Source organism: Ictalurus furcatus, chromosome 4 (genome assembly GCF_023375685.1).
Source record: "Ictalurus furcatus strain D&B chromosome 4, Billie_1.0, whole genome shotgun sequence".
NCBI classification, from domain to species: domain Eukaryota; kingdom Metazoa; phylum Chordata; class Actinopteri; order Siluriformes; family Ictaluridae; genus Ictalurus; species Ictalurus furcatus.
In genome coordinates this window covers 22,441,362-22,466,589 of record NC_071258.1, presented here as the reverse complement: position 1 = coordinate 22,466,589, position 25,228 = coordinate 22,441,362, and the positions used below count along the sequence as shown (strand labels likewise).

General features: G+C 37.2%; 2 protein-coding genes across 4 annotated transcripts in view; one reads left to right on the top strand and one right to left on the bottom strand.

Moving 5' to 3' along the window:
* Nucleotides 1-7,724: 7,724 nt before the first annotated feature.
* Nucleotides 7,725-11,077, bottom strand: ttc36 (tetratricopeptide repeat domain 36). Its single transcript, XM_053623334.1, has 3 exons — nt 10,852-11,077; nt 10,444-10,632; nt 7,725-8,118 (listed from the first exon to the last, which is right to left on the bottom strand). The coding sequence occupies exons 1-3, from the start codon at nt 10,955-10,957 to the stop codon at nt 7,850-7,852; spliced, it is 564 nt and encodes a 187-aa protein (XP_053479309.1). The 5' UTR covers nt 10,958-11,077; the 3' UTR covers nt 7,725-7,849.
* Nucleotides 11,078-14,051: 2,974 nt separating this feature from the next.
* nectin1b (nectin cell adhesion molecule 1b) overlaps nt 14,052-25,228 on the top strand; it is a 287,213-nt gene continuing 276,036 nt past the window's right edge. The window contains exon 1 of one of the 3 annotated variants that reach the window (XM_053623331.1): nt 14,052-14,801. In XM_053623331.1, coding sequence (XP_053479306.1) covers nt 14,747-14,801 — 55 coding nt within the window. In that variant the 5' untranslated portion in view covers nt 14,052-14,746. The remainder of the gene's footprint in view (nt 14,802-25,228) is intronic. The other 2 variants (XM_053623333.1, XM_053623330.1) reach the window with 2 other exon arrangements.

The following is a 25,228-nucleotide window of genomic DNA, read 5'->3' as shown; positions in this document are numbered from 1 at the left end:
CCGCCTCAATGGGGGGTGGTGTTCACCCAGAGATGGGAGACCAGGAGCAGCGAGAGAATGGCTGAAGCAGCAGCTGACTACAAGAACATGCGACCCCCGATCCCCGAGGATGCTCAAGGATCCTCCAATGACGAGGTGGCGGGGAACACGTGAAGGTCCTGTACGAAGCTGTCAACGGGGGGTCTGCCCTCAAGAGACATTATTGCAGAACTCTCAATTCAATGGCAGACCAGGATGAGAAGACGATGTGATGACCCATGCCCTGGGTGTAAGTGCTAGCCTAACCTCTCCCCAAGGGTGGCCCAAGGGTACGTAAAGTGCCTGGGCCGAAGACAACTAGCATACAGAGAGATAATGCCAACAGAGACTGTCAATTTGGGTTGTTATAAAATGTTTGTGATATGACATGTGATGTGCAACAAAGTGTGACGCAATAGGCACGAGAAAAGTATAATGGTGCTGTCGAGCACATGGTGCTGGCAGGGTGGGAATTTTTCCTCCGTAGAGGTTTTTTCACCCACCCCTGAGTGCGAGATTTGATTTTTGGGGAGAAGCAACACACTGCGCGGTCCCGACAAATACAAAACTGAGGGCTGATAGGCCCAGTTGATAAAGATAGGGACGCGTAGATCCAATATTCGTATTAGCCACTCATACTAACACTATTTAGGGGGTACGCAGTTAATCAACATGTAATCAAAGGAATCAGGGTTCAAAACAATATATACGTGTAGTTTGTGAGGCTTTATAGCCTCAGAGGGGGAAATGTTGTATATAAAATATACATGAAATAAACATGAGGGAGACCTAGTATGAGTAGTATGTAATTTTATTGAAAATTCACTGGGCTGACGTTCACCTAAGACACAACACACACAGATAAGCAAGGCACAAACCATACATGTATTTGATTAGTGCGGCAGGCCTCAGAGCGTAGGTGGACGGTCAACTAAGAGACACACACACACACACAGAGGCCTATGCCGCCACGCACACACATACAGAAGGAAAACAGAACATTATAAGAATAATAAAAGGAGTATTAGGATATTATAAGGATAATATAAGGATTATAAGGATATTATAATGATATTGTGAAGTATGGAGTACAGAAAAGGGGGTAAAATACTTGCAAGCAGTATAACCAAATATAAAACAGAAATGTAGAGCAAATATGAAAAAAAAGCATTATAAAACAGAAATACAGAAAAATGTGAAAGAAACTTACTCATAATGCACTTGAAGGTGTGGAGGATTCTTTTCTCACGAGAAAAAGTCAGGAGTAACACAGACGAAGGCCTTAATTTTTAAGAGAGAGCCAAGACGGGCCGTTTATAAGGGTAGTTGAGCCAAGTTGCACCTGTGAGATAACCGTCGATGGGAACGGCTAGGGCCGCGAGATAACCGTCGATGGGAATGGCTAGGGCCGCAAGATAACCGTCGGTGGGAACAGCGGACCCCGTGAGACCAAGGTCTCTCCGAAATGTTGGTATTATGGGAAGGCTCTTTCGAAAACCTAATGGTGTTCGGGGAAGGCTCTTTCTAAAACATAATGGTATTGTGGGAAGGCTCTTTCTAAAACATATTGATGTCTGGGTCATCCTGACCCTAAGAAAACTGTATAAATAGAAGAGCTTCAGCTCTGGGTTTTTTTAGATCGCATTTTGGGACGTCTCAAACCGTGTGGATCTCGTGTGGTGGAACGGAACGAATAAACCTGGACCCTTGCTTCTTCTCACTCACAGCTGGTGTCTTATTTTTCTTTCTCCAATTGAATATGTGAGTATCTGTTTCTATGTTAAGTGTCTTCAGGTAATAGGCAAAATTTGGACCTACATAAGTTAGCATTCATCACTATTTAGCGTTAATGCTGCTGAAAATGCCACTGGCATAAAGTTGGCTTGACTTTGGACGTTCGATATTTGCAGATATGCGGAAATTAAGGAACTGTCTCTAAAGTTACATTCGACATTGTTAAACACATTTCTAACTTCAATAGCATTTGAAGGGAATGACATACAGTCATATATCCAACTGTAAAGTGTTCATGTAGGTGTCAGCTATAACACACAACTTTTTGATTTTTGATATTTAACAAAATAAGCTATTAAATCATATATAAAATTGCCATGTATTTTATTACTGCATGGGCTCATGCACAAAATATACAATTATTTAAAGCTCAATAGCACTTGAACGGAATGACTTACAGTCACACAACCAACTGTAAAGTTTCATCTAGGTGTCAGCTATAATGCACACCTTTGAGATTTTTGTTATTTATTCAAATAAGCCATTAAATCATATGTAAATTAGATATTAATTTCAATACAGAAATGGCTCATACACAAAATATACTATAATTTAAAGCTCAATAGCATTTGAATGGAATGATGTACAGTCATGAAGCCAACTACACAGTGTTCCTCTAAATGTCAGGTATCACGCACACCTTTTCGATTTTTGATATTTATTAAAATAAGCTATTAAATCATATGTAAATTAGATATGAATTTCACTACAAAATGGGTCCATACACAAAATATACCATAATTTAAAGCTCAGTAGCATTTGAGTATAGCTCATAGTGTTAGACCTAGTTCATTGGTGAAAATGCAGAGCAGATGCCAGGCAACAAACAGGCTAAACTGACTATCTGTTAGCTGCCTTGTGTCTTCACTCACATATTGAAACTGTGTCTGTTCTCAGAACTAAACATAAACAAACTTTTTGAGAAGTTCCACATTTTTGTTTAGTATGTTTTTAGAAACTATAACTGATCAGGGGTTTGTTGTACTTTGTAACAGAAAATCTCAAACTGGTTCTCTCTCAAGGACACATGGATATGTCTCTGCCCCTACTCACACAAAAACACACATACACTACATCTTTCTGCCCTTCTCCTTCTCATAATGAAGGATTAAAAATGACTTTTTTCTTGTTTCTCATCTGCACTCTCACCCCCCCCCCCACACAACACACACATCAATCTCTCATTCACACAAATGTCAGGTTATTTATTTCACCTTTCTCTCTCTCTTCTCTGCTCTTCTCTTTTATTTATTTATTTTATTCTTTTTTGTTTTTTCTTTGCTGAAACACTTAGCTTCATCACCATCATCATTATTAGGGGCCAAGCACCAAAGGTGCCCTGGCACCTATTGTATCCGTTCGTGTTCTTCTTCCTAGAAACAAAATTATTTTTTCCTCTGACTCCTTGGCTCAAGACGATTCGATTGCAAAATTTTCCGTCGTCCTAGGCCATCTGATTTGCACGAAAATTGACCTGCATCATCTAGAGGCACTCTCAACAAAAAATTATTCATGGAATTTTGATAAACCATAGCGTTTTCGAATTGGGCTTCAACAAATTTGACGAAGAATGCGCATTGAACTTGAAATTGAACATGAGGCTGTATCTCCGCAACGCTTAGAGTGATTGTGATGAAACTTGGTACCTGTCATCATTAGGCCCTGAGGTTACCTGCAGCATTTCAGTGCACTGCCCCCTACTGGTCAGGAGATAGCAAAAACAGAATTTTGGCTTATAACTCTTGAACACTTTGACCAAAAATTACGAAAATCGTCTCTTTAGATCAAGTGCTATATACTGAGTTGAACGATACCAGATTTTCATATGTCGGCCATTTTGGATGTCAGGCTTGAATTTAGACATAAAAAGCTGTATTTTACGAACGACTTTGTTATGAAACTTGGTATGTGTCTGTGGCACTATGCTCCGAATGGACTCAAAAAGTTTAAGGACAGCACCATCTTGTGTTCAAAAATTATAATGCTATTTTAAAAATGCTAATAGCTATTGACTCATTTTGCCTACTGCCATGATACTGGTCTTGATAAATTCCATGGTTCATGTCAAGAACACTGATACCAATTATGTCATGATCGAGGAAACCTCCTGTCCATTTTTAAATGTTTTGAAAACCTACTTTTTCAAACTCCTCCTAGACAATTCATTAGATTTTTTCTGCAAAATTAAATCCGATCAGCTTCACATCATGCTGACATAAAGTTATGAACTATTCTTGAATGTCACGCAAACGAATTTCATGGTGAGCATACCGAAATGGATGTGAGCCTCAATTTCCCTAATGCTTTAGCATATTCAGGCCAAAGTTAGTATATGTCATAGCCATCCTGACTTGAGGTTACCTGCACAATTTTGGAACACGCCACCTAGTGTTCACAAGATATGAAAAAAGCACATTTTTGCTTATAACTTCTGAACAATTTGTCATAAATTCATGACCATTCTAAAACAATACTTGTGTATCTGCTCACTTTGCCTCTTTCAAGGTTTGGCCCCGAAATTGCTGCTTGCAGCTATATATTTTATATTTATTTTTCTTTTACATGTTTATGCTAATAACTTTTGACCTGTAAGGGCTAGAAACAAAAGTTTTTTCCTCTGAATCTTTGGCTTGTGCTGACTCAAAAGGACTCTATGGTTTTAATTTCTGCCCTACTAAATTTTCCACCATTTTGAATTATCCAAAAAATAACTTTTTTGAAGTCTTCCTAGACCATTCATCCAATTTTCACGAAATTCGAAAGACATCATCTTCAGACTATGCAGGCACAAATTATTAAAAGCTTTATGATAGACCAAACCATTCTCGAACAACATATAAATGAATCTGACGGTGAGCACACCAAAATGGACGTGAGGCTATATCTTCACAATGCTTTCGTGTATTCATATCAAACTTGGTGTCATATGCATCATGACTTGAGGGTACTTCAGAACAGTGCCACCTTGTGGACATGAGATATGAAAAAAAAAGCACCATGGGCCGAATTTCAGTCACTATTTCATACTCGTTCCATTGTCTGACAACAGAAACAGAAAAATATGTAAATGAGAACAGCTTTATTGGGAATTCGGCTGTACAATATTAAAATACAGCATTTGAGCAGAGAGAGTAGGAAGTAAGCAAACATATTTGAAGATCTGACACTAGGCATGGTGCAAGAGACCAATACGATGCAATGACGTATTGAATATGTTAATTAGTGCATGACATCATCTAGCAACTTTTAGCAACTTTCCATTAAAAGTTGTTGGCAGTAGTACTCCTGTCACTCACTTTGACGTTATGGTGAAGAAGAAGGAATGCCTGTGAAATCGAAATTTAATCCAGCATGGCTAGAAAAGGCATCATGTATAAATTGGTTGTTTATTATTATTATTATTATTATTATTATTATTATTATTATTAATGGAATTTAAAAATAAGAAATAAAAAATATGTTTGAATGACATGAAAAGTCCTTGAACGTCCTGGAATTTCATTATGAAGCATCTGTACGAAGCCTGTAAAATTAGCTGTGTTTGATCTTAAGTGAGTTCATTTCCAAATTCAGTTATTTATTCCTAATGTTGTGTTTATTTTTAGTACTCTGAGGACAATTTCCATTTGCATGATTTCATTGCTCTAGGGAACAATAGATTAAATGTGTGGCACACTGAATTATTTGCTTGTCAATTGTATGATTGTTGTTGAGTTTTTCCAATAGCCAGTTAATAATTGTCATTAATAAAGTATTGAGAAGAAAATCTGGTTTGTCTCTTTATATCTATGTAATAATTTTATTTATATCTATGTATTTCTGTAAATTTGGTTCATTTTGTGGATTTGAATCATGAATTAACACAATATTATGTGGTAGTGTGATACTATTTGGTATTGTGATACTTCAGTTGGTATAGTATTGTAAGATATGTTTATGGTATCATGACAACCCTACACCAAATTAACTATAATTAACATATATGGACCCAATAATGATGATCCTTCCTTTTTTCATTCCATATTTTCACTATTGAATGAAACATCAAATATTATAATCGGTGGAGACTTTAATACAGTTCTAAATCCAAAAATGGAACGCAACGTTGATGTACGATCCAGCTGTCATTGTGGCATCTATGTATTTGTATGTCTTTGCTGGACACTGTGGATACTGTGCTATCCCATAATGCAATGGGACTGGCACAGAAGAACTGTCAGAATCTGCACTGCATAATGAGGATTGGATTACATTTACAATTATTCATTTAGCAGAGGCCAAAGCAACTTACACATAAGGAAATACAAGCAAAAATTCATGCTTATCACTTATACTGATCAGCAGTTCTGGGCCCCCTGAAAAAATATTGATGTGCCCTCCACCCATATCTTACCATATATGATATGGGCATGGAGGCCCACATCTACTGTGCCATGTTACCTAGTAGGGGTTTCTTACGAAATAACAATAGAATGTTTTAAATGTTTATATAAATATTACATCAAAACACTGGTATTAAGCCATTCATAACTTCTAATGAAACATTGTCTAAAGTCCTAAAGCAATTATTTAAGACAAAGTAATAAAATAATAAGAAAAGACAAGAATTTAATAAAATAAAACTAATTTTAAAAGTACCAGCAATATAATCTTTTAGTCAGTGTTGTTTAACAGCTGAAGTAACCATTTAGAAACTGAAAAGAATGCAGTCAAATGTAAAATAAAATCACTTAAATGACTTATTGTCTTTATTATTGATTAAGATAATATGCTACTGCATAATATATTATTAAATAAAGCTAATAAATGTATCCATCCAAGAGAAGTGAGTTGTATTCACATTTTCTTGACAGTAATGTTATCGTAAAATGTATCACATCAGCAGCAGGCAGGTCTATAAACCTTGTAACATGCAAATCCATTTTTTCCACGTGTTATACAAACCAGCTCTACTATGTTTACATAATAGTGTAAAAAGTTGGGGACTCTGACTGCGTAGTCATTTGGTCAGTGTGCGCCAGTACAGTCATAAGGAAGTGATGTGACAGTACTGGCAGGAGGCGTGCGGGCAGCAGCTCCAATAGGTGTCCTTTTCCCACGAAAATAAATCCAGCAGCGAAATGATCAGGGCACGGCATCCCATCACATTGACATCCCTACAGTGCACTAATAGTGCACCCCCCCGTTTGGCTTTGACTGAGCGGAAATAATTAATAACCATCAGACTAAACCATTTTTAGGGAGGGGAAATGGGGATATTTGGAAAACTTCTTTCATGAAATTGGATGTTTTTGCTGTTTTCATTAAACTCTCATGCAAGCTGAAGCTGTAATATATATACTATGATTATTCATAGAGTAGGGACCTATATAGCAAATCTACTGGATTTAGTGGGGCCTCCTGGGCAGTGGGACCCCCTATAATTGTCACCATCTTTCACTCCACTATGCTCTATGTCATGCCTACAGGAAAAATTATTTCAATTGCTTAATTCTTCAATCTCCCATTTTTACTGGAGGAAAAAAGTTATTTAAATTAAATATTCTTATTACAAAAAAAATCTCAAAGAGGTTTAGAAGCACCTAATTTTTTTATTTTATTATCTGGCAAATCAACTGCAATATTTAGTGAAATGGATTAATCAAAGCAATAACAACATCTCATGGATACAACTGGAACAAACATTACCTACATTAAACATTAAACCTACATTAAGCATAACCTACATTTATTATTTGTCATTATTTTTAGATAAATAATTTTGATTATTGTGAATATTAAAAATACATATTTGCAATAATTTACAATGCTGATAGCTGGACGTGAAACACAGCAAAGAATGCACTGTGGTATAGAGACCTTTAGTGGCTAATTTCGATATTATAAAAAGAAACATAAACAAACATAAACTGTCCCGATAAACAAAATGATCTTTATTACATCTATTACAAAGATATGCATACATTTAAATCCAGGGTAGCCTAAAGCATTCATGAATGTACACAATGTGTACTTTGCAGTGTCTGTCACGTCATCTCTACTGTGTCTCTGGCACCTTTGGATTGTGTAGGTTGTTGATGACTTCAGAAAGCATGTGGTTGCATAGAGCTGCATAAGGATTCAGAATTACAGCCTGCTGTCTAGCAAACTTGCTACCCAAGGCCGCTGCCCGCTCAAAGTCAGCCCTGGCATCTTCATCCCTGTGTGCCAGTCTGAGCAAGAGGCCACGCTGAACAAGAGCCTGGCAGGCTGTGTGGCCTGTGCCCTTGCTCAGTAAAATGGCCTGGTCCAAGTCCTCAATTGCACCTTAAAAAAAGGTTATACATATGTAGACAGGTTATACAAATATGACTTACTCTGGGATGAGTACAAGTCAAGACAGAAAATTCTATTTTATAGTAAATACAGTAGCCTCCACTAATATTGGCACCTTTGGTAAATATGAGCAACGAAGGCTGTGAAAAATTGTCTTTATTATATAACCTTTCGATCTTTGTTCAGAAAATTCACAAAAATACTCTGTACTCTGCTCTCATGGATATCAAACAATTGCAAACACAACACAGGTTTTCAAAAGAATTATCTTTGTTAAATATGTGTGCAACAATTATTGGCACTGTTTAAGTCAATACTTTGTGCTACCTCCCTTTGTCAGCTCTGAGTCTTCTCCTATAATGCCTGATGAAGTTGGACAATGGATCTGAGACCATTTCTCCATAGAGAATCTCTCCAGATCCTTCAAATTTCAGGGTCCACACTGGTGGACCCTCCTCTTCAATTCACCCTACAGGTTTTCTATGGGTTTCAAGTCAGGGGACTGGGTTGGCCAGGGCAAGACCTTGATTTTGTGGTCAGTAAACCATTTTTGTGTTGATTTTGATGTATGGTTTGGATCAATATCCTGCTGGAAGATCCAACCACGGCCCATTTTAAGCTTTCTGGTAGAGGCAGTCAGGTTTTCATTTAATATGTGTTGAAATTTGATAGTGTCTAGATGACTATTTGGCAGAATATCCTCTGGCAGAAAGACAGCCCATCTGACCATAGAACCCAATCCCATTTGAAGTTCCAGTAGTGTCTGAAGATGCTTGAGTTTGTTTTTGGATGAGTAGAGGTTTTTTCTTGAAACTCTTCCAAACAACTTGTGACTTCGGATTGTAGTTTTGGAGACTTTCTAACCCCAAGATGTAACTAATTTCTGCAATTCTCCAGCTGTGATCATTGGAGACTTTTTGGCTACTTGAGCCATCCTCTTCACAGTGTGTTGAGACAATATAGACACTTGTCCTCTTCCAGGTTGATTCATAACATTTCCAGTTGACTGGAACTTTTTAATTATTGCCGTGATGGTGAAAATGGGCATTTCCAATGCTTGTGCTATTTTCTTATAGCCATTTCCCATTTTGTGAAGCTCAACAACCTTTTGCTGCACATCACAGCTATATTCCTTGGTCTTACCCATTGTTATAAATGACTAAGGGAATTTGGCCTGTGTGTTACCTCATATTTATATCCTTGTGAAACAGGAAGTCATGGTTGAACAATTTCCTGTTCCTAGTCACCCAGGTGTACTAAACTAAACATTTTTTAAATATCAACGGGAATATACTTAAAATATATTTTTCTCATATGAATTCATAGGGATGCCAATAATTGCTGCACACCTATATTTTTATAAACCTGTGTTGTGTTTGCAATTGTTTGATATCCATGAGAGCAGAGTATTTTTGTGCATTTTTTTAACAAAAGGTTAAACTGTTTTCATATTTACCAAGGGTGCCAATATTACTTGAGGGCACTCTACAAAGAAATTTACCCATGGTGGAAGTCTAATAATTTTTGTAAGTTAGATGTTGTGAATTTTACTGAGCCTTTATGTTCTATTCAGATATATTCTGACCAGAGTGTAGATGTAAAATAAAAGTCTATAGAGTATTTTTTTAATATTACACAAAAGGGAAATATTTACTCCCTGTCTCTTTACCTTCCTCTTTTATTTGCTTTCATATATTTTGTTGGAGGATATGTATGCATGTAAAAGGACTGTATGCATCCATTTCATAAACATTGCTTATGTTGCTAATAGCGGACATGAATACTGTATACTGTATATAATGTGTTGGATTATTATTATAATTTTTTTTACACAATTGTATAACTATTAAATAACTTTTGGGCAATGGGATATCCATTGATATGTAATAAACAGAACATGATGGTTAAGCAGTTCACACGACAATCATAGTTCATACCTACTGTTATGTAATACATAGACATTATGAATTATTCTAAATTCTGATTACTCTTGAAGGCAATTCAGACAACCAATCAGTGTTATGTTTGTTATTTAGAAAAGTAGGATTAACGAGAACATTATGTGCATCATAAATATTTCATTACATCAATAAGTAGCACCCTTCCAATAATATATGTATTACAAATACAATATTTGCTGTTATATTTATATGTTCATTAGTTTCAGATTTCATAATTATTGAGTTCCATAAAAATGATTATTGGTAAGTACTAATAGTTTAAAGTATTCTTAGAAAGATCACAAAGTCTGTTAAATAAGTCATTGAATAAGAAATAAGGTTTGAAAGACTATTCAGCTAAAAAGAAGCAACCTACTATCAGTATCTCCCTGTAGACGTTTGGCCTGGGCACGGTTGTTGTAAGCTGAAGCTCTTATGGGAAGTATCTGGATGGCCTGGTCAAAATAATTCAGGGCTGTCTTCAAATCTCCAGACTCAGCAGCAGAAACACCCTGCAGCTCCAGATTCTTCACCTTCTTTAGCAGATTAGGGTCAAATGAACAGTCTGCAGAGAGAAAATCAGTGATGTATACAATTCAATAATTACTCATAGCAAATGTTGTATACTTTTAATACATGCATCCAAATACAGAATATTGGTTTGCAAGTGGTATACATAAGTTTACGAAGAAGTTAAATTTGTTAAAGATGTGCACTATGTTGTTAAATTGAGGCATACCATATGACATAGAACATTTCTTTTAATATAAAACCCTGGACATACCATCATCTGCAAGGTCTTCCTCTTGGATTAAACCAGGGATGTCTCCAAAAGGGCTTGTAGGGTTGAAGATTGTCCAAAGAACTGCGCTATCATTCTCTGATGCCATTGTATTAGTGAGAAGACTGAAAGGGACTCACAACTGAAACAAATGTATTTAAAAGTACTATATGCTGTTTTATATGCAGGAGAAGGGTGTTCTTTTCCTAATGTTTTCCAGACCTCCACTGTAGCCAATCAGAGCAGGGGGTGGAGGCAGGACTTTGAGCTCATGCACATCTGTATTTAATTAATTTTGCTAAGCTGCAGGGTGCATAGACAAGACTATACGTTTTGAATGTTTTTTTAAAATGTATTTATTTATTTATTTATTTCATTATTTATTTAATTTTTTTTAACCAAGTTTATCTGGCTAGCATCAGATAGAGCATTCAAGCTTTATTCAAATTTTGCACTGTTCTATAATAAACTTTGATGAGTCAGATAAACTTGACCTTGCAAATATTTTAAAATAACAATTAAAACCAATCATTAATTAAATAACTAACATGCCATTAAACATGGTTGACGTAGCACAGTTGAAAAACATAGGCTAATATTTTCAGGGTTATTTTGACCCTTTGAAAATGTCAAATATACCACATTATAAACAAATATGTCAACATGATATCTCCTTTATTTATACACAAGAAGTGTTCAGAAATGTATTGCTAAAGCTGCTAAAGTGGTGCTTATATATAAACTTTGAAGTAAGTGACTCAAATAAATCATATATCTAAGTTGAAAACATCAGATTTTTATCAAAGGAGACGTTTAAAACATCCAAAAAAACTAAGTAAGCAACTTACAATCCAGTGGGCATTACAAACAAGTAAGCCAAAGCTAACAAAGATAGCAGTGCATTTAGTGTCATGTAAACTGGACTGTTATTTCACATTTTTGCTTTTTCTAGTGTACAGTAATGGTTTTATGGATAAATATATTCATATGAACCTTCATTCAATCATGTGTTAATTTTTAACACACCTGTGTGTCTAGTTAAGGACAACACATTTTGTGTTGCTTTCAACACAATCAGGGTGTTGGTACATTTAACACAATCAGTGTGTTAGTACATTTAACACATGCTGTGTGTTCGTACATTTCCACACAAAGATGTGTTAAAAAATAACGCATGTGTTTATACTTTTTGCCCTACAATTATCCTAAAATACAATTTGTGTGTATGATAGAATTCTACTAAAATGCTCACAAAATAAACAAACAAATGAAATTCAGGTGACATTTATTAAAATCATTAAAACATTTGTCAGATGTAAGAATTGGAATTGATGCATCTTCTTACAAATCTCCCTGCCATCTGGGAAGATAAGAGCCCCACTCCCTTCAATTTGAAAAGCTGTAAAAGGGCAAAAAGAGTGTTGTTTAGTTGTTAGCTACAAAATATGGACAAATACCTTTGGGCTTCAACTGAGAAATTGCGTTACAGAATCCCAAATTGTGTAATTTTGGAAATGTGACTTCCACTCTCCTAATGAACAAAATGGAGCGGTAGACTCACCAGGAAAATCTAGCTTACTTTTTTATTTTCTTAATATTTAAAATAAAAAATATAAATAATAATATGCATAAAACGAGTATTGTAATTAATTGATCCTTGCATGTTTGGATATGCAAAGCTGCACAAAAGATGTGATAATTTATGTATTGTTCAATAATTCATTGTTGAATAACCCAGATATTTCACATACTATCAGTGCATTTTGCTTTATTAAGAATACTGTTATTAACCAAACTCCAACAACATAACAGCAGATCCCTGAAACGCAGTGAGGTAATCCAGCTGAGCACAGTCATCATTAATTGATGTCACTTTGAAGTGACACTTGAGAGAGCGAGGAGATTCCATTTGACTTGCTTCCATTCCTCTCTCCTTGCATCTCATCCTTGCATCCTTCTCTGACATCCTAAGGGGGTGGAGCTAAGACATGAATAAAGGAAGTGAGGAAAGGAAATGAGGATGCCCAAATAAGAAATGAGAAGCACCCCGGTTTTCTGTGGTGTCATGGGAAATGCAAATGCAATGGGATTTTAGTGATGGGAAGTTCGGATGATTTTACTGACTCGGATCTTTGAATCTTGTTCAGCAAAATGAACGTATCTTTTTTCAAGTCATTTCATTCATTTCAGCAGAATATAATTAAAATGTTACATGTTAAATTCCCCAACACATATAGTATTTACACAAATGTTGATCACATTTGGAATAAAAAATAAACTATAGGCTAATGCAGCCAAGGCCAAATTATGAGAAACATAAATAATTAAATGAATAGCTTAGCTGGATTTCAGGCGATGCAGTCTGTTAGTTCACCTCACCTCCAGATCCGAGTCGTTCTTTCTTTTGTCAGGTCTGTTCAGTGGAAACAGATTAGTTCACGTCTGGAGTCTTCGGATTTTAGTCGTTTGTTCATCACGAAGGCTGAATGCAGTGGGGCTGTGACTTGATGAACGAACAACTCGAACCCGAAGACTGGAGAGGTGAACTAATCATTTCTGTTTCCGGTATAGGGATGTTGCAGCCCATGTGTGGTCAAAAATGAGCGAATCACTCTCTGAGACAACTCGTTGTTCCCGAGTCATATTAAAGATCCGTTCAAAATGAACAAATCGTTTATGAACTTCCCATCACTATGGGATTTGCGATTCTGGTTGAATGTTGTCAGGCTGCTTACGCGACGCTGAGGAAGTGAAATAGCAAACGGGGGTAATTGCTATTGCTATTTCAATATGACAGGGTCATAACTTATAACACACGGGAAATGCAATAGCAAATGGACTGTGCATTTCCATTGGAAATTTTGAGACACTGTACATTCGTTAAAGCGAAAATGCAAACGGTTTCAGTTTCGTTTGTATTATGTCACAATTTATGCGTCCACAAATAGGAAACGCAATTGCAAATACAGTTTGCAATTGCTTTTGAAAATTGTCCGCAAAATAGCTACTTCCATACACTTGCAGATAAAAATAACATTTTAGAGCACTCAGAAAGGCTGCTACATCCTTACAGAAAAGGGTCCTTCACTGTTCTCACTGTAGAGGGCGTGGCACTCGCGTGGAACTGGGCTATAATCACTTCAGTAGGGAGCTTTAGATAATCTACTACTATGCTGTTGATGACGCCCCATGCTCCGCCCTATTTTTCACGTCACCAGATTAGTATCTCAACTCGCGCTGCCCGCTACTTCAGTTCAGGTGATCCAGTTTCACCTGAATTATATTAACGCTTTTTTCCCCTTGGGAAACCTTTCTAGGTAAAAGAGCAGGAAGCAGTTTTGTGCTGGCAGTCGCGGACAATCTCAAAATAAGATCATCATCCCTGTTTTCCCACACAAAGGTACAAGACTGACTCCTTTAGAACTTCGCGCGTAGACTACTATTGGGCAAGAAAGAGAAGAGACAAAAAGGCCAGTTTCTGTGGCGGAAAACGGGAACAGAGGGTTCAGAGGTAGTGACGCATTTAAAACGAATTGTATCCTCCATCTCATTTTCTTTACTGGCTCACCGGAGAGACAGAGGAAAAGCAAAGTGGAAATTGTCTATCGGGATCTCTTGAGCTAATAGCTGCGATCATCTGAATTTGCTTTAATTCGCTATTTCCATTTGACTTATCAAGTTCGCGATCCAGGCGATCGGTTTTTGATTACCTGGGCTTTGTGGGCGGATCGAGCCCATAGAAAAGTGAGTCGTGCCGGAGTCGCTGCTAAGGTGCTTCACAGTGCATGGCTTTGTGACAGATATTCCGTTGAACTGATCATCGACCGGAGCTGAACTTGGTATATTTTTCTAAAGTGCTCGCGCCTGTCCACAGGATTTTCAGTGCACGGCTTACACCATGGCAATGCAGGCCAGTTCATGGATACTCTTAGTGGTCCTTCTGAACACACCAGGTAAGTACAGTTGCGCTCTCGGTCATGTCAAATATCGATTTAAGGTTCGATTTGAGAATGTGTTAATAAAAGAAATCATTACCAACTTTTATTTTGCGCGAAATGCAATATGACAGTCACTTAAACCCACCTCCCTTTATGCGCGTTTACATTAACTCGAGTGGGAGGATACAGCGAACTGAAATGTATCAAATGTAAGAGACAGACTGAACGCGAGCCCCCTGGATTGGTATTCAGTGCAGGAGGAAGATGGCGACAGTGATGCGGCACGACTCCATCAAAAAATGTGATGGCCGTTAAGAGAGAGTCATCTGAAGCGTCTGGAAAGTGCTTTCCTATGATTAATTCTTCAGTGTTCTTGTTTGTTAATGGCTCCACTCTTTCAGAGTAATTCAACACAGCACTATATATTATACACAATATTAAAGCCATTCATTTTTTCAGACACTTTTATTGGATTGTTAAGGGTTTTACTTGGAACCATCTCTGTTTAGGAAAACACTTTTTTTTTTGGTATGGACCTTTTAACGGTTCTCCTAGAGGGACAAACTAAATAACTGTATAGGGTGTTGGATGAAACCATTTTCCAGGAGTTCTACCTGATCTACAGTTTAGAAATGTAGTCTAGGGGTTATCTCTTTAGGTCCAATAGTTTTTTTGTTTATTATTATTATTACAGCAGCTGTTTTTGTAAAGTTTGTTAGTGACAGATTAAAGTAATAAACAGTGTGCATTAAACCTAATATCTATCTATCTATATAAGGAGTCATCAGTCTTGAATCTCCTTTAATCTGTAGTTATCTCCTCATTAGATTCGCTTCTGCTGGCTTTGCTTCATGTGAAAATGAGAGCAGCACATGGATCAGTGAATGTGACTCAGGTGTAGAATTCTAAACAGCTGAGATGTATCTAGTATTTGAGCAGCACATTTTTAAGCACATTTCTCAATCAATACCACACCTATCCCTCTGACTGCTATTGCTGTAAACAAAGTGAAGTCAAGGAAGGTCCTTGGGCATGAGGGGACTTGCCGTTGCTTCTCAGTCAAATGTAAATGAACAGATTCCAATCTCATTTAACCTTAGGCAGATGATTTCTTTGTAAAAAACAGACATGAAATGGTGGATGGAGGATGAGTCAAACTCATTGAAGATTGCACCCAGTTTTTATTCTCATGCAGTCATATCCAGAGTATTTGTACTAAAAGGAATTAAATTTTACAAACTGGTCCTTATGGGCTTTTTCAGCATTGTTTCTCAGTGTCTGTAATTCTTTGCTGAGCCACAGCCTTCCCTCTCCCATGATTAGTTCAAGCCATTTAAATTACAGGCAATTTGTTTGCAAGCTATGACTTGTGATTTTAAAGCTGTAGAAATGTAAATCCACAGACAGACACAGCTGGGTGAGGCTGTGAGCTTGCACAAAGAGGCAATGTCTGAGATCTGTACAGCTTGATCTCTGAGTACACAAACCTAGCCGCTCCCCATTGTCAAATCCAGCACGCTGAGGATTGTCTACAGTAGTACTTGTGTACAAAGCATGTATTTAAATAATCAGGATGAAAACTGTCTCCTGTAATTACCAGCTAGAGAGGCTAATTTTTGGCATATACTCATTATTTGTCTCAGAAACAGAAATTTGTATCAGAGTACAGAAATTGCATGCTGCATCTTGTTTTAACACTCAGTGGTAAATATGGTTAGAGGATCTTACATTTATGGAATTTGGCTGACACCTTTATCCAGAGCGACCTGCATTTCTCATTTTATACATTATTATACTATAACTAAACATTTGAGGGTTGAGGATCTTGCTGAAGGGCCCAGCAGTGGCAGCTTGGCAGTGCTGGGATTTGAACTCATGACCTTCTGATCAGAAGTGGATTTCACATATTCAGTATTAAGTTCATGGCTCAGTCTTATCAAGGTTGAACATATTCTCAGGATAAGGTACTTGTAATTCGGTCAGTAATTAGGACTGGAGATTGCACTTGGCATTCTAGTCTGTTGACAGAAGGGTAGGAGTCAAGCCAGATTATTTATGAACTAGATATGGCTTGTATGGCAGATGTTCTTTCAGATTCAACCTCCATTTCCATTTTCACTTGTTCTTTAAAAAGGAAATTCCACATGCATATATTTATAGTCCCTTTCATGCACCTGGCAGGGTTGTATACAAATTAGACAATTCATATTAGCTTAAGTAAGAAATGTAGGTTATTTCAGGCCAAACAGATGTCAAGTGGAAAAAATCTTGTTATTTTCCTGATTTGGCACATCAGCTGAAGAGATCAGTCAACATTTTCTAGGTTTTTCTTTGGTTGCTATTTTGGGATTTTGTGTCATTAAGTTGTTTATCATGTATCAGTTCACTGAAGTACCACATTTCAAGGTTTATCTGTGTGTGTTTTGGAAGTGGTTGGGTTAATTCTCTGAGGGCAGTGTGGTCTGATACCCTTAAAAGTAGTTCCATAAAGAAAATTGATTTAGACCACACATTTTAATACACACTCCTTTTACTTTGTAAAAAAAAGTATGAATGAACTTTGCTTCATTTGAACAAAATCCTGGATTGCATTTGAGCCCTTTCTGTGCGAAAATGTTACAGCCAATTACCTTCAATTACAATTTAAAGATGTAATTTTTAATATAGAAAAAATTTGGAATTCAATTTTGGAACAGATGTGGTTGCAACATGTCAAGGGTCTTTCTTTAATCAGAAAGTCTTGTCTGATTTGTGTGCAGATGATCTTTTGGCTCATGGTGTTGATAAGGATTAGTTTCTGGCCAAGGCAATCACATTTTAGGTCCTTTGAAGCTGTTCAGTCAGAGAGCTTTAAGAGAAAAAGTCAGGGATGTTCTTAAAACTTTTCACCATGCTTATTATTATTTTTTAAATTTGTGGGTCTTGCCAGGTTTTTGCAAGCTGCCATGATGAGCATTATCATTAATGTTACCAGATAACAGGATATTTTTCTTTATATATCTTTTAGGAAGTATGGGAAATACTGTTATAGCCACCACTGATTAGGGAATGTGTAAGTTGCTAATATTATTTAACTTTTGTGATACCTGCCCTTTACAAGTAAACACAGGAATTCATTTGTCATCTGAAAAGTGCTGTTTGGTGTTTTTTTTTTTTTTTTTTTTTTTTTTTTTTTTTTTTTTTAAAAGGATTATGCTGAAGGTTAAGATTTAGTGAAAGTTTTGAAAATGTTAAATCAGTGAGATGTAGAGGAAAGGGAGAAATGTTCACCATTCTTTGATTACCATTTGACCACAAAATTTATGTTCCAGTGCCATTTGTGATTTGAGATTTACTTAGCTGGATCACCTAAACAACACATAACTGGATCACCTAGACACCACACACATACAAGACAGCAAATGGGAAACATTCAGCTTTCCTTCATGGAAGGGGAACTTCTTGTTCTGTGGCACTTGTGTTTACAAGCAAACACAGGAATTCAGTAATTCACCTTCACTCAGGTTGAGGTCAATGATTTGGCCTATTAAAGTCAAGCTCTTTTGAAGTACTAAGTGATATACAAACTGTTGTGACCTTTACAAGAGAAGCCAGACCAGCAATGTCTGTGGGGTGTAAGAATGTATTCAGTTGTCAAGAATTTATTTTATTATTATTGTGGTGGTTTAAAAAGCCCCCAAACATCTGGCTTACATGGATTCAGAGATTGTTCTTCACACATTTTCTAAATACTTGTTTTGACTTCATTCAGATTATATTTTAAAGCAATAATTGTAACATTCTAGCAAGTACAGGAATTTTTTGTCTAAGTTGCTTCATCCTGTATTTTGTATGTCTTGTGTGTGTGACGGTGAGCTACTGATTTAACCAGTTGATTAAAATGTTTATGAACCTTAAAACTGATTTAAAGAAAAAGTGTCACCTGGTGCAGATGTTCACACAACTGATATGTTAATTCAAGTAATATAGCAGAAATTAACAGGGAAGAACATTTTTAAAGCTTATTTTAGCAGTTTGTTTGCGGATATAATATTTGGGGAAGTGTGTGTGTGTGTGTGTGTGTGTGTGTGTGTGTGTGAGAGAGAGAGAGTGAGAGGGAGAGATTACAGAAGAGAACCTAATATAAGATAATTAATTTCCATCATTCATCATACAGAGGTTCAATCATACGGAGCCTCAATTGCTCACCTGATCAGTGGGTTGATTAGTAGAATTATGTGTGACAGGACAGGAAATCCAGTCAGGTGTCTAGTGCAGTGCTCCTGCAAAGCTAGCATTGCTTTCATTTATATCATTGAGATTATTATTTTTTATTAAGATCATTTATAGAGTTATTACAAACTTTCACTATCTGTTAAAATTATATATATGCAAGCTTATGGTGCATTTATATATGTGGGGCAGTTTGCTGGGTTGTGCTCAATTACCTGTAATGTATCACACAGCTTTTATGACTTTGAAGGAGGATTTATATGTTCTACACGGGCAGAGCACTTGATGTATGCCAGAAATGGCAATGTGGATGCCTTCTTCAATCTGGAATAGCCCAATTTTTACAAAATGCAATTATTTCAAACAAATGTAATCCAAGTAATAACTTGGTAACATGCAGATTTAACAAATGTCGCCCTCTGTTCAGATTAGACACCATATATGTCACCTGTTTGGTGCCTGGAGTGTTAATCATGCTGCTTGTAAACTACAAACTGAAAATGAATTGCAGTTAGTCACCCAGGTATTCCTCAGTATGATATTTACAACAATCAGCAGTTCACTGATTCATTGGATTGTTGATTCTAGCCACAAATACCTTTCTTGATTATTGTGTCACTATTCTACCCAGCCGTTGTGTGTTAGCTACATGAGGTGTTCCTCTTGGTGTGTGTGTGTGTGTGTGTGTGTTGGTTGTCTCTCAATTTATTGTTTGAATTGATAGCCATGTCTTGCTTGCCCTAATGTAGGTATAATCGCTAAACAGAAACATCTGCTTTTGCTCTGAAAACAAATGGACAGATAAAGCAGGAAGAGCATGAAGTTGACCAGAAACAGGTGTGTTTTCAGAAGGTCAGTGAGCCAGCAAATGAGTGAAAACCTGCTCTGCTCATCAGCCAGATCTCGATGTGTGTTTTCTTAACAGCAAGGATTGCTGGAAGGCAGAGGACCTTTTTTCTTACTGTTTCTCTTGGTCTGTTTGTCTGTCCTCTAGAGAGAGCGAGGGACAGTGTTGAAAGAGGATGTATATTTGCCAGGCAATGACACATGGTATGGCATTTGGTACATGTTTCTCAGATGTACTGTTTGTGTTAAGTAATTATACAGTCATTGGGGGGGGCATGGGTTGGATGTACAATGCAAAAAAACAGCTTGACCTGGCTTTTCTGATATGACTGGGTTAAGATCTTTATGAGCTGTTGGAATAGTTGTGCTCTTGGACAGGAAGAGCAGCAAGAGAACAACAAATTCACATTTTGCCACATTGAGGATTAAGGCAAAAAATATTTTAACAGAGCTAGCATGTCAAATGTTTTGGCAATCCAAATATATTTTCATATGCTTTTATGCTTTTAATTTTTGAAGTGGGTATGGAAATTTAGTTCTCCTGTTCCTGAGAAAAAGCTGTTGCCACTGCTTGAATAAACACCGCGGAGCTCCACATATAAGCAGCAAAAACGGCATTTACTTGATTAAGTACAAGTATCCATTAAGTGTCCATTTTCATAAGGCTGCAGAGTGTGTAATGATGCAGAAATTAGGGACTTGAAGGTAAGGAAGTTTCTGGGATAGTCACCTCTCATTATGGTCCCATTGTTGAGGCAGATGTGTATTGTCTTTGAGCACTCTCTTTTGTGTGTCTGTGTGTCTGTGTGTCCTCTAGGGATGTCATGATGTAAAAAATTGTCGGTACTCGATACCAAAGTTGATATCACGGTATGGTTTAAAAAATAAAAAACCATATATATATATATATATATATATATATATATAAATTAAAAACTCTCCTGGTGGACATCTTCCTCTGGCTAATACTGGCAAAAATAGAGAGAGGAGGATATTTTAGCCATTAAACACTGTCTGACAATGACTAATAAAACAGTGGTGGCTACAAGTGCTAAGGTGTGCTCCTAAACACATACACACCTCTTATACTCTGAGTGCAAGCATTAGTTTAAATTCACTGATATGGTGGCAGGCCAAAAACATTTATTAAAACCATTAACATTTCAATAATTATTAGTGACATTAGGCTACATTTTGCTGACAGGACACAGGCTTAATGGTGATGCATGGTGGCCCATTAGGAGGTAGTTTATAACATTGCAATGCGTTAGCATCATTAACAAATAACTGTCTATCGCAAACATTACATGGATCATAACGTTAGCTGGTTTCACGGCAACAATGCCAGCTGCCTCAAACATAACATGGGCCCATCTTTCAGGTGCTTCGCCAAATTCGAGGTGTTTCCTCGCTTTGTTGCCCCCATCAGTTCCGGAAGAATTGCAACCTCGGTACCTTCATTACCAATGGTACCTATGCTACTGCTGAAAAATAAGTACCGTCACGTTTTAAGTATGTTGGTACCGAAATATCGGTTCTCGTGACATCCCTATTGTGTTCTCAGAGGCTGCATGGCTCTACCTACGAACATACCATGCCATCTTTGAAGCACTTGTATTCATATAAACATTTCTCTATTTCTTACTCACTGAAAGTGAGCCTGAGCTCATGGCTGTAGTCTCCAATCCTCAGCTGCAATTCTGTGCTGTAAACCTTTAAAATCTTGTTTTGGTTGTTTTGTTTTGAGTTGAGCTGGCTGAATTAGCTTAAGAAAGATCTAGAAAATCAGTGATCAAGGTCCAGTCAAGCTTGAACTGTTCTGATCCGGTATTAGTCTGGTTTAATGATTATCTCAGTTCAGATATTAGATGGTTAAGTCACCCTTAGCTCCAGTCTGAATAGAGAGATCAGCTGAAAAGTGATGTAATATATTGGATTAATTGTTTCCCTTTTTATTGCAGATATTTGATTGGCTGGACATTTCTTGTTGGAATTTAATTTCAGGCTTTTGTACATAGACATTCGTCCTCAGACTGGGGGGGGTGGAGAATGAGTAGACTGATTGTGATCTGAGATTATGTGTTGTGATGTTGTAGGTGTAAAAGTTCCTTCGCACTTTAGAGGGCAGTTTAAAGTCTTCTAGGCATCTAAGTTGGGAAATACGCTGTCGGGCTTTCTTCGCCAGGGTGTTGATCTTACAGGACCATGACAGGTCCTGTGTGATGTGAACACCAAGGCACTGAAACTGTCCACTCTCTCCATTGGGATCCTGCTGATCTTAAAAGGGTGTTAGCTCCTCTCCTGCTTTGTGCTGAAGTCCACTATTTTTTTTAAGTCCACTATTTTTGATTTTTTTTCAAGTCCACAGAATTGCACCTTTGTCTTGCTGACATTCAGGAGGAGGTTGTTCTCCTGTCACCAGTTCTCCAGGCTTTTAATCTCCTCCAGGTAGGCCTTCTCATCATTATCAGAGATCACTACAGTGTCATCAGCAAACTTGAAAATGGTGGTAGAGTTTGAAGTAGCCACAGTCATAAGCATACAGTGAGTACATCCGGGGGTCAGGACACTACCCTGGTGGCTCCAGTGCTGATGGTGAGGGAGGGTGAGACATGTCTGCACGTGCATGTGATCTGTCTGTAAGGAAGTTGGAGATCCACTGACGCAGATCCTCTAACTTAGTAGTGAGTTATAGTGTTAGATGCTGAACTGTATTCAGCAACCAGCATTTTAACATAATTTCCCTCCTGGGTGTCCAGTTGGTTAGGACTGTGTGTAGAAGGTGTGTGATGGCATCCTTGGTAGAGCTATTGGGATGGTATGCAAATTGTAATGGGTCCCAGGTGTCGGGTAATGAAGAGGCGGTTAAGGGGCGGTTTAAATAACGTTTTCAACTAAAAACCGTTACATTTGACTGTGCTTTATTGCGTACCACATTTTTGATCAGATGTTTAATCATGTTTAATCATTTAATCTTTATATTTAAAGAAAGAACCAGGTTCATCAATTTAGGGTTAATAAATCAAATCCTTTGTATCAAATTTTGCATAAATAAAGTTTTGTACTTTAGGTAAATATTTGCTGCCCAAGGTTGCAAGCTCAGAAACCTTAAACTATCGAACACAAAATCTTCATTACTTACACCCTTCACCTTCCTCTCTTAATTCTCACAGTGATGAACAATGTATGACAGACTAGGATCAATTACAGGGACAAATGCTATCAGCTATTCTAAAACAAAATAGTATTCAAGATGTGTTAGGTCTATAACGCACACCTGTTTTGAATCAGTTATATTGACCATATTTTCTTAATGCAGAATTGCTTTTGAGGTATTTAGGAACATCTCGGAGCTATTTCTGAATGCTGGCTTAATGGAGATAATTCAGTAGGTTTTAGGACCTGGGAGCATTTCATACAACACAAAGTCTACTGAAACTAAAAGAAAAGGAAAGCGAGAAAGAAACACCATTATTGTGAACCTGAGTCAAGCTTCCAACATGGCACATTCAGACCTGCAGCACTCCCAAAGCACTCTGGACTCCATCCCCCACTGAGCCAATGCGTAAATCAGTCGACACACACACGCATGCATGCACACACACGCATGCATGCATGCATGCATTCATGGGCACAGACACAAAGGCAATTATTATTCTATTTCTTCCATTAATTAAGAAGGGAAAGTCCAATAAATCATATACGTCACGGTTCATAAGTCGGTAGCATAAATAGGGTTGGGTCCAGTGGTTCAATATTTTCTTCTAAGAGGCCTGGTTCGGGAAGAAAAAGTATGACCATATAAATAATTTCTTACTTTCTTTTTTTAAAATCATCCTGGTTTGGTTTGGCCAGGCCATTCCAACATAGAGCTTTTCAATTGTTAACAGAGAAACTACACAGATTCATAATGGCAAAAACAGGATACACAAGTCAGCCAGGCCAGTCAGTCCAACCCAAGTTGCTTAGATCCAAGTTGCTGCTTTGAGCGTGTGATGGATGCACCAAAAGTAAGTAAAAATTTTCTTTAAAGAGAGAACTCCTGGTTGGAAAATTTTATTATCCTGCTAGCCTAGCAGTGGTGTAGGAGGAGGAGGTCAAAGCTATGTTGGCATAGTATGGTTCGACATTGATTCTAGCTGTGCGTACATGACATTGCGTGGGATTTCTATCTGCATGAGTAAGTAACCCTCCATCTCACCATCCAGATATAACTCTTGGCAGTCTTTGGCAGGAACACCAAAGACTTGGCTCTTACCACTAACAATCCCCCATTAATTTTCCTCAGCAGTACTTAAGCTGCCTCTAGCTCTCTTACTGGTTAATGCCATAGCTATGCCAAGTCTTCCAATGGCATGCCAGATTTTAACCTCCCAAGTCGCTTTGCTGGCACGCAGCCACTTTTTAGGCTGTCATAAAGATAAGGGGGGTTTACTCTAATTACAAGACAATCGAGAAATCTACAATGAGTATTGGTGGAAGGCCTTAGGGGCCATTTACACGACAACGTTTTCAACTAAACACAAAATTTTTTTATGCGGTTTGCCTGTTCGTGTACACGACAACGGCGTTTTGGGGCCTGAAAATGCAAACTTTTGAAAACGTGTTTCAAAATGCAAGTTTTTGAAAACTATGCCATTATTGTCTCTGTGGAAACGTACAGAAATGTGAATTTGTGAAAATGATGACGTCATGCACACATGTATTATGTGTTCGGTCTATAGGCATGCGCGAGTACTTCAAAATAACAAGTAAGACATTCAAAACTACGATGGCGGAGTATAGGACTGTATTTTTGCTGATTGAGATTTTGAGTATTGACACTTCTCCAGCAAAGAGTAGATTTACTGCATCACTACTATGACCAGCGGAGACACATTTGTTACATACGCCAAATTATTAATCCACATCTACGCTGACAAAGGGTATTCAAAATCTTATAATTATCTTTGTAATTGTCTATTTTGGAATATATCTGTATCATTTTATTGCTAATAAAATATAGAAAGCAGACTGACTGCCAGTGTCTCATTATTTGATTTGTATTTGCCGATTTTGTTCTATTTTGGTACAATGATAGTCAATTATTAGTACTTAAATATGCACTATTTCGATTTTTTTTCAGTATTTAAAAATGACCAAGCTTTGTCAACAGAATTCTGACCTGGAGCACAAGAAAAGCTAAAAGATGGGGTTGAAGACAAAAAATCAATTTCCACAATGAAAAAAAAAACTTTGTGCACATTTAATGTACTTTAGATTATAAGAAAAAATATAAGACTGAATCTATGCTTGACAAGCATGAGTTTTCATAATTCCTTAGGACAATAAATAATTTGCCAAGCCTATCTCTATAGAAATTCGAAGTAACTGGAGACTTTTTT

Bases quoted from the DNA above. Each gene is read 5' to 3' on its own strand.
- ttc36 (XM_053623334.1), bottom strand. From the start codon at position 10,957: ATGGCATCAGAGAATGATAGCGCAGTTCTTTGGACAATCTTCAACCCT. The intron at 10,633-10,851 runs GTATGTCCAGGG...TTCTCTCTGCAG, and splicing joins GGAAGACCTTGCAGATGATG to ACTGTTCATTTGACCCTAAT. The intron at 8,119-10,443 runs GTAGGTTGCTTC...CCTTTTTTTAAG, and splicing joins TCTACAGGGAGATACTGATA to GTGCAATTGAGGACTTGGAC.